This window comes from Seriola dumerili, unplaced genomic scaffold (genome assembly GCF_002260705.1).
Source record: "Seriola dumerili isolate Sdu_G_001 unplaced genomic scaffold, Sdu_1.0 BDQW01000121.1, whole genome shotgun sequence".
Taxonomy (NCBI): Eukaryota; Metazoa; Chordata; class Actinopteri; order Carangiformes; family Carangidae; genus Seriola; species Seriola dumerili.
The window spans coordinates 1,653,569-1,669,047 of record NW_019174376.1 but is presented as its reverse complement, the minus strand read 5'-3'; the positions used below and the strand labels follow the sequence as shown (position 1 = coordinate 1,669,047).

Sequence of the window (15,479 nt, the reverse complement as noted above, 5' to 3'; positions counted from 1 at the left end):
TTTACAAGTGAACTTTCAAGCGGGTCATGGTGAATTGGGATATAATGTGATGTGGATTTAAGTTTTTGTTTCCTTCTTTTCCAGGAATATATTTAAAAGATTTGTGCTGACAGAGCTGATACTATTCAAACACCTCTACATTACTGTGTTGATACGCACTTAGTAAGGATGACACTATGCAGTGTGTAGATTCAACAAAGTCTGAGCCAAAGGGAGATTTGTCTCTATAAACAAAATTTCTCAAGTGCACTTGACGAGTAATTTCCTGTAAACGTGCTGTCAGAGGCTCTTCTACCGCGAACAGTTGGAACAAAAAAGACTGTGTTATCACGAAAGATTATTTGAGATTGAAAGCGAGCAGTGGTATTCAGATGCATGCTATTTTTATGACTCAACAGCTTTTGAAAGCCTTTGCCAGCGTGATAAACACTTGAAAAGCTGTGAGCGTCTCATCCCCAGGAGTTGGCTCCACAGCGTGGCCTGGCGCAGTTTGAATACAGTCGTTATGGTCATGGCACCATGCAGGCAGCCCACCAAAATGTTTCATATCAAATAAATCTCTCATTCAAACAGTCATGGAGAAAATAAAATCCCAATAAAGCATAAAGGTTCCAGTTCTATAAACTGAGGTGAGATTCTTTATCAGATGCTGTATTATCTATCAAAGCTTTTGGATTGATCACTGAGATAAGATTACATTGCACATTGCAGGTGGGTCATGTTGTAGGTGACATGAGCTCCAAGCATTTGTTTTTTATTATGCAGCAGGAGATTAATGCATTTCCATCAGTTCCCTTTTGTAATTTGATTAAAAGTTTCAAAAGCAAGAGTGAGCAACATGTTCTCAGATGAGATCAGAATGCGGCCAACACTTTAACACTCAAAAACATGATTCTTCACATGGCCCACTTTGACAAAATGCAGGTTACATAAGACCCTGACCATGGGAAGCTTTCCTCTCATGGAAAATTTGGCACTAACGATGCCCTTTTGCCACTGGCTTTCTTTGGACAGCATGGCATTTAAATCGCTTCCAAATGAACTCTTTCCATTCACGAGGAAATATTTCAACCTGTTGTTAAAACACTGTTTGGACCTTGTTTGACTCACTCAAGACAACGACAAGTGCTGTCAATTTAGAGCCACGTTTAGAAAGCTTCTATCACACAAAGCCATTTTTTTTTCAGAATGACCTTTCTTCTGTAGCTATAACTTTTATTGCTGTACCTAGTGTGATTTAATGTGAAGACTATAATGCCAAACTGCCGTAACCTCCAACCATTTTCACACCACTCGCCTGTCAGTGATTACTGTTTTGAGAGGTGAAACAGCTTCCCAGTACTTTCTAAAAGGGCATCTTTCCTTTTATTTTGTTTGGATCACACCCAAATACATAATTATGTTTCCTTTCAGGCTGAGGAGCATGCTGAAACAGCTGGAGGAGAAAGATGTCGACTTTGAAGAGATCAAAAAGAATCTAGATTTCACAGCATCGTTACTAGAGGCAGTTTACCTTGATGGAACAAGGTACACTATAGTGGAATAATATGCTTTTGAAAACAAAAGCTAATTAATTGACATTTTAGATCAATTTTCATGTGTTTATGTTCTCGCTTCATGCTTTAAACACTATTAGCAGCAGCCATTTATTGGCATGCACAGGACACTGTATTTGTTCCAAGCCCAATAGGCTGCAAAAAGACAAGATGGTAACTTTACTTTGGTATATAAAAGACATGTATATACTTTTTCGCTTTCTGTGAGAGATTCAGATGAATTAATTGATACCACTCTCATTGTGTATAGTAAATATGAAGCTACAGCTAGCAGCTGGTTAGCTTAGCTTAGAAAAAAGACAGGAGCAGCTAGCTAGGCCTTGTCCAAAAGAAACAAAATCTGCTTACCAGCCCCCCTAAAGCTTTTTATTGACATGATATATTTTGTTTTTTTTAATCCATACAAAAAAAACATGTTGTTTTACAGAGTGTTATGCGCTTGACAATTTCTTGGCTGAGTAGTAACTTCCTGGGAACTATCTTTGCAAAGAGCCAGGCTACCTGTTTGCCTCAGTTTCCCGTCTTTATGCTAAGCTAAGCTTCCTGCCTGCAGCCTGTAGCTTCATATTTTAAAGAGAGAGATGAGAGTTGTACTGATCTCATCTAACTGTCAGAGAGCTAATATGCGTATTTTGTAAAGAAGTTCCAATACGATTCCTTTAAAGGTGCTTTATGTAAGTTTTCTCAGCCATTATGCATTGTTTCTTGTTGGAAGTGGGTGGTGGTGGTGATAATGGTCACTTACCAAGAACTTAAGCTATCATTGCATTTACAAGACAAGACATTAGAATATATCCTCTGATCAGCATTACATGTTCATCCTCTCATGTTGAGCTGAAGGCAGACTGGACGCTATTATATAGTAGCATTACAAGATGGGACAGGTCTGGGCTAGCTGGTTAGCATGCTAACTTCAGTAGAAGAAAAGAAGTGATAGAAATAGATTCAAAACGAGTTAAAATTGCTGTTGTTTCCACCACTGGAGACAGCTGTTGGTGAGTAAACGAATGAATTTTGATGCTGAACTTGCATCTAGACAGGTAAGTAAACAGCTCTTAGCTCCTAATGTTGGCTAGGTAGCAGTAGCAAAACTTACATATGGCACCTTTAGTTTCCATTTGAGCTCTATAATTAAAGCAATAACAGAGATTTGCAGAACTCCTTAAATGTATATTTCTGTTTTTAAAGCCTTTTAAAGTCACTGTCAATATGTTTATATGGTAAAGTTTTATAATGACAACATTCACAACTGCCATTACTGTATTCTTCCACTAAAGAAGTCTAGTAGTTTAGTGCTTTCATCCAGCTGTTATTGACTCTGTGTCTTCATATCATCTGTCTAACAATCTGTGTGTGTGTGTGTGTGTGTGTGCGTGTGTGTGTGTGTGTGTTTTGTCTCTCTCAAGCAGTGTCTGGACTCTGAAGACGATCTACAGCAGCTGCAGTCAGATGGGGTGCCTTCGGAGGTCACCGACTGGCTGGCATCCACCTTCACCCAGAGGGTTCGACGGCCTGTGCGACGCTCAGATGAGAAGCCCAAGTTCCGCAGCATCGTCCATGCAGTGCAGGCTGGGATATTTGTGGAGAGGTATAACAACATATGTTCAAGAAATCCAAATTGTGTAATTATGTCAGGATGTTAAATACTTCGCAGTAACATTGCAGCTGTTGTAGAAAGAATACAGAAGCACTCATACAGCTATATGTTTTCTTTATGACACCTAAATATAATAATATAAGGAAATTATCATCTCATACCATAAAACTCCCATCGTAAATGACTGATTTCCATATCTGTACTATAACTCTAATGTAAGCTCATACAGTGTTGTTACTGTTACAGCTACAGAAAACACAGACAGCTGCACTGCACTGTGAAACATTAACCTCCTTTTCTCTTTAAAACATCCTTCCAAAGAGGACAGGGCCTTTGGAGGATTTATATAAACAGCTCCTGAGTCGAGTTCACTGCACAGTGTCAACATCTGAACTTTAACTGAACTCAACATAAACATTGCATTATTCCAGGATGTTCAAGAGGGCCTACACTGCAGCCATGCCCGACCAACCTGCTGTGGTTGTAAACTGCCTCAGGGTAAGCCCCTACTAATCATAAATCTCACAGTGAGTCATGTGTGTGCGATAAATTTGACATCACAGAAAAGATAGTATACACAGCACAAGTATGCATCAATAACACAGTCCTCTCCTTCTCCTCAGGATGTCGACCGCTGGAACTTCGACGTGTTTGCTCTGAATTCGGCCAGCTCTGATCACGCACTACGAACTCTTTTCTTTGAGCTGATCACCAGATATGAGCTCAACAGTCGTTTTAAGGTCTTCTCATTTTAGATTTAAACTTTCCATACAATATGTTGTCATAGATATGCAAGAATGTCAGTGCTTTGGATGAAAAACAGTTAATATCACCACTACAGCCCTTGTAGACTCCGCTCCAAAACTTGTGTTGTAATTTGCAGATATAATCAGGCATATGGGTTTTATTAACGATTTGTGGTGTTTGAAGAAACAGTGGGTTGCCAGATTATGTGTACAAATTGACACAAACCTTTGAACTTTGGATTTTTAAACACACTTGTAATGATTATGTAATGTATTTTGCAGATCCCCATCTCGTGCCTGACAGAGTTCCTGTCTGCACTGGAGAGAGGATACGGCAAACACAGCAACCCCTACCACAGCCACGTTCATGCTGCTGATGTGACTCAAACACTGCACTGCCTGCTGCTACGCTCAGGACTCGTGGTACACTGGACTCACCTGAATACTTTTTCAGTATTATTAATGGCTGGTGTTTTTTTATTTATTTATTTTTTTTCCTCAAATTTCATCAAATCCTATGAAAAGATAAAAAGCAACAATATGTTTGTTTGCCAACAGAGTTTGTTTCTCAACACTTTCCATCCTCCTTAACATGTCTGTGACACTTAGCCCCAAGCTCATTTGTTCCTACAGAGGACACTGATTGATGGAAGACGTCACGCGGTGCAACAGTGTAGCCCATTTATGTTTTTTTTTAAGCCACACCAGTACCATTGGTCTAATGATGTCAGTCGGCCAGGCCGCTACTTTCAGTCATTGTCACTGTGAGCATTGATGACATTTTGGTGTATGCGTTTAGCTGAAAGCATCGCTGTGTCTAAGGCACAGTCTCACAGAACCGCTAGCATGGCTTTGACTAGTGCTAGCTAAAAATGAACGACCAATTTTTGCGAGTTCGACACATATAGTGACTCCCTTCTGTTACACACTGCCTCCAGGAAACAGCCATCTGCTCACACAGTCAAGTCAGACAGACAAAAGCTCTCGTCGTCTCCCACCTACTCTGCTTTTATATGTCATCAAACTAACTGCCAGCCGTTGAAATGAAAGGAGGACAGTGAAGCATTTTTACTTCCACTTGATACCCTCATATCATGTTAGTGTGTCCTACACTTTGTGGCCTGAAGGATTTCACTCTGTACTCGAAAACTCAAACTACTTAATAGAAATTGGAGGTCCAGACCCAGGTATACCCTGGTAAAGTAACAGTCAAACTTCACGGTACTACTGTAGACTGTAGTTTGTGGACAACAATGGAGATCTATGGTCAATTAAATCAATCAGTAAATTGATTATTCCTATGTCACCATACTAACATTTGATACATTAACATAAAAACGAACATCTTCCTCTCAAAGTGCAGTTTGTTTTTATGTTTATTTGTTACATCTCTTGTGTCTATAAAGCACTGGCTGACAGAGCTTGAGGTGATGGCGTCGCTGTTTGCTGCAGCTATCCATGACTACGAACACACAGGAACCACAAACAACTTTCACATCCACACAAAGTAAGCTCTTTTTCTGAAACATATTTTATTAGCCCTGTCTTATAAAGCACCAGCTATATATACGCCGCATCCTGTTGTGAAACTGTAGAATAGTAAGGGATGACAGGGAATGTAGAAATAGTACGGTAGTATTACTTAAAGGCCTTTGTGCAGTTTTGGTAACAGAGAGAGAGAGACAGAGCACTCTAAAGCAAACACATCTTCTTGCAGGGAACACAGTATTTTTAGATGCTGATTTTCCACATAGGAGGGCTGAAGAACGCAGTCTCTTGGCACCCATCATCATCATCAGGCCTTATTTTGGGAAGAAAGCACAAAGATGCCTGCTCCACAATAACAGAACATGTCTTAGTTACATTATATAAACAGCATCTGTCATAAAATCATACTCCACCCAAATCATATCTTCAAACACTGTGACACACTCACGTCCTCTAGGCTTAAAAGGCTGGTAACTTTGTTGTTTGTTACCTAATGAGGAGTATTGATCAGCTTGACTCTATATTCACAGTGAAAAAATATTAAAAACCTCTCAAACCTCTCCTGCAGCAGAATGCCCTTCTCCACTGTCCACCTGTATCCTACAAACAAACAAACTAAATATGACAATATAAACAGGGGAATTAATTCCCCAAAAAAGTCATGGTACAAAAGTTAAAAAGCATGTAATGTAGCGGTTTCTATGTATGTTTTGGTTCTGTAACACAATTTTATGCCTAGTTTCCTATAATTTCCTTAAAAGGAATTAGTACGTGACTCAAAATTCATATGAATGTTCTTCAAAAAGACCATGTAATTTAATTGTAATTTTAGGAAAGAAAGAGGCAGTTTCAACTGGTCGACCAACTGACCAACAGCAGCTGAGTTTAATTAGCAATTTCTTAAAAAAGAGGGTTAGGATTAGATATGAATAGAGCACATCTTTCAAGGCAATTCCACTAAGAAAATCAACAACTCCTTCCAAACTCACAACAAACAATTACAATAAACTGTAACTGTTAAGATGAGGTCTGAAGCCCACAGCTTTTATTTATTTATCTGACCGATAGGAAAAGTCATCGAAAACAAGATCAGTTCATTTCTTCATTTGGTCCCTATAGTTCGATTGGGTTCAATGCATAAATAAAATAACTTTGTTTGTATTTATTCGGAATGACCCCTCCCCAAAGATATGGAAAAATCTTTTCAGTACCTCGGTATTTCTAGTGTACCATTACCTACAGTAGAGTAAAACATCTGTTACAGATACAGAGCACTGCCTCTTTTTTAACTGTTGTGCCAAATTATTTTACCGGGAGACTGCCTTTATAGGATGTTTTTAGGTACCAAAAGACATTTTAACACACAACTCAGTGTTGTCTTTGAAGCATTTTCACGAATGTTTTAAGGGTGGCGGGAGCTTCAAAATGAGCACTAAATGGAAAACATTTCACAGTGTAGTACTTTTTAACAATCTAATAACGTAGATTATGCAAATGAATGGACAAGGAGCGCCTGATTGAGAAATTAGTTAATTAACCTGCTATACTGAGTCATTAATACCCACATGTGCCAGTTTTTATCACATCCCACTCCTCAGCACTTTTAAATCCATCATTATAGACCTGCAGCCATTGTGCTTTAATGACTCCCTGAGGACTCTGCTTTTATCCCACTCTCCTCCACCCCACACTATTACAGTGTTGCACACTCACATTTTTCAACTAACCCATCTATTTGTCTCATGCCTTACCCTGTCTCACTTTCCTGCCTCGCTTGCCTCCTCTTTCTTTTTCAGGTCCGAGTTCGCATTGATCTACAATGACCGGTCGGTACAGGAAAGCCATCACCTGAGTGCAGCGTTTCGGCTGCTGCAGGACGACCAAATGAACATCTTCATTAATTTGACAAGAGAGGAATGGATGTAAGATGACAACAAATCTAATATCTGAATTCTTTTAGCTGTTCACCTTTTACTTCAAAATACTTCAAAGTGGATACAATAGCTTATTAAAGTTTCAAGGGAAAATCAAATGTAGAAAATAAGTTTTGTTCGATTTGATGTCAAGAAATTTCCACCACAGCAATAATGAAGTTTAACTTACAATTACCCATCTAAGATATATACAGTAAATGCAGATATAGTGAAAGAATATAGACTTATAAATAAACCAGTGATCAATGACAGATGCAGAGACAAATATTCACCCGTCTCCACCAACAGTTGCATTTTGAACAAGGGGCATACAGAGCACTATTTCCTGGAAAAACCCAAGAGTTCTCTCCGCCTACATAACTTCACACCTGAATGTAACAAGTTCGCAACCGAGAAATCACCCACTGAAATAGAAAGAGACCAACAACAAAACCAAGGTAGTAATTTAAAAAAAAAAAAAAAAAAAAAGAAGAAGAAGAATTGTAAAGGGGTCAAATTGTTTTGGTGCACTTATTGTGTTGGAGACTATAGAATTTTTTTGCCATTTTTTATTATGGACATAGAAGGTATATTTTTCTTATTGACAACAAATCCTATTAAAAGAGAGAGGTCCAAAAACAAACAATGAATTAATCTTACTAATAAATATTGCCTGTGTAGCTTTTTTCTGTGCCATAGACCTCCATTTTTCCCAAAACATATTAAAAACACATCAGTGGGCACATGAGCACTTTAGTGTTGGTCAGTCCCACACATGCCATACTGTAAATACTTAGTGGAGCACCAAATGTGTATTAATCCGCAGCTAAAAATAGTCCCCAACAAATACAATATTTATTTCTAATTGAGTAACGTTTGCTAAAAACTATAGTGTCCAACTATTTTAGTAAAAATATTATAGCCTTAAAAAAATGAAAATATATATGTGAAAAGATATACTACTGAAGAAGGAAATATGGGGTTTGGGGCTGAGTGTCATTAACAGGATGGGGAATTCAGAAAATATTGAGACACAGAGTAACATATTGTTGGTTTTGGTCTTTTCATGGTATATGTTGACACTAAGAAAAAACATCAAGTGTAGATTTTTTTTTAAATATTTCATGGAAATAAGAACATCTGGGGTGACATATTGGCAGTGATGGGATAAATTCCCCTTGAGGATAATTGTCCTCTAGTTAGACCCTGACCTTTGAGCCCCTTAGATAAAATGTCTCCATTATGAATCAATAAAGCATCACATTACTATCACTGTTTAGTGACTCATTCACTAATCCGCAGTGGAACAGTGAATGAGTCACATTTGCTTCCACCAACAATCAGATATGTGGTCAGGGAAATAAACTTATCATATTGTATAATAGTTTTTTGATACAGAATTTACATTAGCAACTGAAGTAAATGTCAAATATGGTTAATGGTCATTGATCATCATATTAAACTAAATAAGCTCAATTTCCATGTATTCCTGTGAGTGTAAACAATCCTTGAGTACACTGGAGTAGAGTTTGCGATGTGAAAATATCCATACTGTATATACAGTTTATATATTCATGGAGGCTGATGCTTCATATATCATAGATATAGTATGGGACTGTGTTATTCATGGAAAAGCTCCGCAGATATCAGCAAAGATAAACACCAGCACTATAGTCTATGGGCTTTTCTAGCAGCCAGTGTTACCATGGGAACAAGAAAATCCATCAGGAAATCTTAAAAGGTTACAACCCCACTGAGTCTTCCTTCCTGCCTTTTTTACTCTATTCAGTTCCTATCCATCATACAAGGTCAAATAGTAAACTGTGTGTCTTTGTGTGTGTTTTTGTTTAGGGAGCTGCGATCACTGGTTATAGAGATGGTGTTGTCCACAGACATGTCCTCCCACCTACTCCAAGTCAAAGCGATGAAATCCTGTCTACAACAACAAGAGCGGTAACGCTAATGGGCTATGCTGTTGTTTACACTGTGTTGTGTAATCACAATGTTACAAAATCAATGTTCACCGCGGAGTCAACTAATTAGAAAAATATCATACACACAGAGGCAGACGGCCAAATTACTGTCACTCTGGTTGGTGTCACGTCTGCTTTTCAGACATGTCTGGGGGCACGACAGCACAACAACAAAAACAAGAGGTGCATTATGCTTTCTCTAACAGGATTGACAAGCCAAAAGCACTGTCTCTGTTACTTCACACGGCTGATATAAGCCATCCGTCCAAGCCCTGGGCCCTGCACTCTCGCTGGACCAAAGCCCTGATGGAGGAGTTCTTCAGACAGGTAGGAACTCTAATAGACCTGAACTGTCAATGCGACTGTTTCATCTTTTTCTTTTCTTTTCTTTTCTTTTTTCTTTTCTCAAACACAACAGAAAACAAGTTGGAATGCCACAGCGCATAATTGTTCATCTTGGGTGAAGGAATAGTTCAAAATTTTCGGTGCAGTAGCTGGAGTCAGCAGCTGGTTAGCTTAGCATTAACACTAGAAGCTGGGGGGAACAGCGAGCCTGGCTCCTACCAGCATCTCACAGCGCACCAACTGACACATTACATTGTGTTTCTTTAATTCATACATTAAAACCAAAGTGTAAATATATTGGATTTCGCATCTTCTAAAATCACTTTAGACCTACCTCTTCCGAGAGCAGTCACTCAGCTAATATGCTTTTTATCTTTCTCAGAAGGTGGGACTGAATGTTGAGGCACTTATTCTGAAAGGGCCTTTTTGATCATCTACTGTTTCTCGGATGAATGAAATGAATACATGTACATGTAAAAAAAAGAGAAGAGTTTCATTTAGACCATCATGTAGGTGCATAACATTAACAGAAAATATGACGATGAATACAGACACAGAAAAAAGAGGGTACTAGATGGTCTTTCCATCCAAGTATGGATGTTAGATCTTAAATCTAACGGTAAAGAAAATCTTTGTCTTCTCTGCAGATACAGTATGTTCAGATCATTTCTACTCTGCCGTTCTTTCAGGTCCTACCTACTTCTAATCTTATCTGACTGGTTTGATCTCTTATTATCTTGACTTATCTTGAGAATTGATAAGTCAAAAAGTTGGACACCTAATAACAGTTTTGTAAATGACTCATCGGAGTCTGAAAGCGAGAATGGGAGCCTTCAAAGAGTTTCTTACGTCGGAGCTAAAGAAAACGACATAAATACCACCTAAGGTATGAAGGAGAGACAGTCTTATCTTAGAAGACTAAGTTTTATTCAGATTTAAGTCTGGAAAATATCTGCTGAGAATTGATCAGATAAACCATTTGATGTTGTTGAAATGATGTTGTTTATTTTTGACCTTTGGGAACCATATGTAAATATGTAACCAAACAATTTAGGCAAAAAGGTGAGGAGGATGGCCAAAGTATAACCTTTGATGTTGATGATTATTTTGTCTAACTGAGGTTCAAAAGTTGATCTTAGCCTTGGAAACAGAATTAAGAGCCAAAACTGACGAGTGATAGGGTTTGATGAGTTTATTATTATATGCATAGTATTAGAAAGGACTGGGAATTTTATTATTTTGATAATTCTATTCAGTATTAATGGAAATGATTTTATTTGATGTTTGGGTTAGGGTTCATGTTTTTTATTGCGATTTTGTTACCACACGTGCAAATAATCCACAGTGATGGTGAAGCCGTTTGTAACATTTTTATTGTAACCATGACGACGCTGGTCCTCTAACTTTGAGGAAGTTCTTATTTTAACCCAAACCACGATCTCCTCCTAAAACTAACCAAGCCTTAACCTAACAAGACCGTGACTATTCGACAGCCTACCATGACGATGAAGGTCAGGTACACTTGTCGTTATTTAGGTTGTTTGCGAGGGTAGTGACAAATGACTAAAATGGACATTTAGGTTGGAGGACTTGTTTTGAGTTACTGTAAGAAGAAAACCGTTAATCATCCTTCTTACAACCTATTTAAAATGCCATTTTCAAGTAAAAGCCCACTGAGCCTTGCCAAAAAGCAGTGAAAAAATTGGCAGGTATTGAGTGGTTGGTACATTAACTGAGTGGGTTTCCAGTAAATGTAGAAATAACTTGCTATAACTGTCATCTCCTCTCTGTGTGTCCTCTATTTTCACTGCCTGGATTTGAAAAAAAAAGAATAGAGGAGGTGTTGAGCAGCCCTGCTCTCTTTGAAAATAAGATGTGAGAAACCTCCCTCTGAAAAACCTCTTAATGTGTGTTGTGTTACTTTAAAAAACAAAAAAACAAAAGCAGTTGCATGTTGTTGTTTTTTTTGAACAATCTTAAAGTCTCAGGTTATGAGTGATATAATAAAACAACCTTTAAAAAGTTATTTTCAGGCGATGTGTGGGATGCCCTTTAAGATATCTTCTCTCTCTCTTTCTATCTTTGTGAGGGTGATAGAGAGGCGGAGCTCGGCCTGCCCTTCTCTCCTCTGTGTGATCGAAAAAGCACCCTGGTAGCTGAGTCCCAGATTGGTATGTCTCACAAAACACTTTCCAAAAAACAATTTCTTCCTGTGAAGACATGAAATTGCAGCTAGTTGTATTGTATTATAGCTAAAACTCACCTTTCATAATTGCACTTTCTTCTCTTTCCCTTCTCTTTGAATCCAATAAGCCACTCAGTGACAAGCTTTATGTTGATTTATGTTCAGTACTGCATAATATGACCTTTTACACCTTATTGCTAAGATTATTGAACTGTATTTGAGTTTCTTTCTTATTGCAAAAGAAATTGCATTGGGAAATTTACATTTTTATAGCTCAGAAACATCTGATTTTCACATGCTGATGTGCCAGTGTTTACTCTTGCAGGTTTCATAGACTTCATTGTGTATCCTACATTCTCTCTGCTGACGGACATGGCTGAAAAGATCGTCATTCCTTTGGTGGAGGAGAATCCAGGTCCACCAGACCCATGTAACAGACACAGGTATACACAAAGACAGGGCATGTACCACAGTGATACATGTTGGAATTTATGGTTATGGTACTGAATGAAGGGGTACAGGCTAACACAACTCAAGGCTAACACCAGAGTGCTAAAAGGAAATATTATATATTTTGGGAAATTCACATATTCACTTTCTTGCCAGGAGTTTGATATCTGTCTGTTAAATATGACGCTACAGCCAGCAGCCAGTTAGCTTAGCTTATCTTAGCATAAAGACTGAAAACAAGGGGAAACAACAGCCTGGCTTTTGTCAAAAGATAATCTGCCTTTCACCACATCTAAGGCTCACTAATTAACTTGGTAGTAGTGTAAAGACAATAATTTGTGATTTTACAGGAGTAATGTGGGGGATTATTTTTATGGCCAGGAGATGTTCCTGGAGACTTTGCCAGTTGCTTGGCATTGAATAGTACCAACAACCACAAATTGTTGTTTTTACACATTGGTTTTTGTACAGATAAGATATAATGTCCTAATTAGTGAGCTTTGGAGGTGCTGGTATGGATTTTGTTACCACCAGACAGTCAGACGAGCTGTTCCCCCTGTTTCCGGGTGTCGGTGCTAAGCTAACTGGCTTCTGGCTGTAACTTCAAATTTATCAAACATATGAGAGTGATATCAATCTTCTCATCCAAATTTGCAAGAAAGCGAACAATTCAGTTTCCCAAAATGTCAAACTTTTCCTTTAAAAGACACTTAAATCTTTCGGTAAAAACAAGAATGTTATAGAGGGACTTACAATTATCTGAACCTCACTGAGAACAAATTAGCAAGAAAATAAAGAAATATATATATATATATTTATGAAAAAAAGAAAAGGTGAAAAGGGAAAGTACAAAAATGAAAATGTCTTGGTATGACGGCAACCTATCATTTCTCAATAGTAATCTTTGGAAGGAGAGCTCCAGAGGTCTGCAGTGGAGTCTCGCTCACATCACAGCTGAGCTGGTGAGTTTCCGCTCCACGTGGACACGACACACCGAAGACAACAAGCTCAAATGGAAGGAGAGTGGCTCCAATGGTACGTAACACAGTATGTTAATTCATTTAATGCTCAGAATGCCCTGTGTAAAATGAGTGAACAAAACCTTCATGGGATCTTAACATAGAGTGCCTCACCACAGAATAAATCTATTACAGAGTGAAATCTAAGACCCACACTAATTGTGCTGATGTTCTGTTCTCAGGATTTAGAGGTCGACACTATTTTAAGAAATTCTTACAACATAGCAGTCTTGAACATTTTTATACTTTTCTTCTGTCATCTTTTGTACTGGTTTAATACTTCTAACTTAAAATGATCACCTATGAAATGTTTGACAACCCCTGCTCACACGGATTAAAAAACCTTTTTTATTTTGAGATAAGTGACTGAATTGGCAGGAACAAAGCCACTTAACTCCATAAATGTGCTCAGTCTCCTTGATTTGATTTGTTATCTACATTCATTTCAGAGTGATCTCATGAGGTGATTAACAGATACAGATATTGTTTCCCTTTCGGCTTAACAAAATTTTCCAATGCCTATTCCAATATTCTTTATCCCTCAGGATTTTCAGACCCCAGACTGACAAAAGAACAGAGGTCCAGACAAGAGGAGCTGTCAGAAAAATCCCTGCAAGACCCCAGCACAGATACAAACCAGTAGACAGTAGTAGTAGTAGTAGGTCTTCATTTGTGATATGTGCTTTTTAACATTGGGTCACTGTTTGTAACAAAACCACAATGCCTTCTTATATTATGACAGCGAGATCGGGGGAGGGGTGGGTGGGGTGGGGAGGGGGGTTAGGGTTAAGATCATCTTCCCAAGGTAAGATGCCGTGTAATCAGAGATATGTCCTCATGTTTTATTTCAAGTGTAGTATACTATGCTAATTTAAATGCAAAGTGTACATGCTGGCCATGTTATACAGTATAGTCCATGTTATTAATTTAATTTGCCACCTAAACACTTTTATAGTTTGAACTGTACACAAATCATTTAACCTTGCAATAAACATTGAAAATCTGTGAGTGTTTGTCATACGTGCTGCTTCGTATTGATTCATTATAAGGCTGGCTTTGATGTTGTAGGAGATCATGCTTTTTAGTTTTTCACTGAAACATTTAAAGGATTCAAGATCAAAGATCCTAATCGCAAAGCGGTAATTTTAGTTCTAATGTGATCTGCTTTTTTAAAAACCACTTGAAGCAGTTTGAAGTTTATTTAGCCATGTTTACTCCTGTTCAGATTCATAAAGTCAGATTTAGTTGCTCTTTGAGTAAGCAACTGGAGCCTGCTTGTGAAAGAGGCAGGCAGTGTGTCTCCACCAAAAGCCCATTGTCCTGTCATGACCTGCTAAAGTATATCCATGTCTGCTTCTTAATCATAGCAGGACAATGGAAGCATCATTCACATGGCTTATAAGAAAATATATGATTTTAATATAGCTCCAACACATTAGTAACTCTTAACACAGCATCAAGACTCTCATATTAGGAGCTAAAACTTACAGAAAATTTAACTGAGCATGTAAAGGAGTATAAGGTTGGGGGACTGATGCAGCAGAGGTCAATATTTTCTGACTTTTAGTCCTTAATATATGGCTCAAGTTTCAAATCCAACCAAAACCTTGACCCTACTCTTCCAATATGCACCTTTTAAACTTGTTTTTTTAGATCCTCATTTGATTTTAACATGCACAGTAAAAAAATTTCAGTTCTCTGCTCTCCCAGCAGGAGGGGCTGTAGAGCGAAGTGAAACAATTGGCTCCAGGGGAGCCCAGAGGCCTCAGCTTCAAACCCAGTTTCTGACTCTCACAGTTGTCAGTTAAGCAGTTTACAAGTACATCCTCAGCTTTCCTCATTTTAGGGCAGAGGAGACAAAATGAAGCTGCTCCATATCACAGTGAACATAAGAAAAATACGTGTGATCTAAGGTGTGCATGCAGTGCTCACACAGTTGTAACCCAACCCCCAACCCCCAACACACACAAACGCATACATAGTGATGAGGAAAATGCATTATACAAAACAGGGATGACATTTATTGTGTGTCTTTTTGTGTGTGCATGTATTTGCAGTATCCCAGCACAAAAGCAGAAGATGCTCAGGATGTCCTGTATTTTTTTTTTAAGATACTCAATATGTTCCCCTGAGCCAAATTAATAATTACAAGATCAGAGTGGTATAGAAAATTGATCAAAACATCAACTTTGGGTTTTACTCTCAAA

At 38.2% G+C, this 15,479-nt stretch overlaps 1 protein-coding gene across 2 annotated transcripts; it reads left to right on the top strand.

The window, feature by feature from the left end:
- Nucleotides 1-1,413: 1,413 nt before the first annotated feature.
- pde1b (phosphodiesterase 1B) lies at nt 1,414-14,000 on the top strand. 2 transcript variants are annotated; one of them, XM_022748313.1, is made up of 13 exons: nt 1,414-1,537; nt 2,963-3,144; nt 3,585-3,651; nt 3,777-3,893; nt 4,182-4,322; nt 5,306-5,406; nt 7,184-7,309; nt 9,152-9,253; nt 9,480-9,600; nt 11,708-11,789; nt 12,129-12,246; nt 13,152-13,288; nt 13,818-14,000. In XM_022748313.1, the coding sequence occupies exons 1-13, from the start codon at nt 1,424-1,426 to the stop codon at nt 13,913-13,915; spliced, it is 1,506 nt and encodes a 501-aa protein (XP_022604034.1). In that variant the 5' UTR covers nt 1,414-1,423; the 3' UTR covers nt 13,916-14,000. The 2 variants fall into 2 exon arrangements, with proteins under 2 accessions (XP_022604034.1, XP_022604035.1); XM_022748314.1 differs by having other exon boundaries at nt 1,424-1,527; nt 2,962-3,144.
- Nucleotides 14,001-15,479: the final 1,479 nt, after the last annotated feature.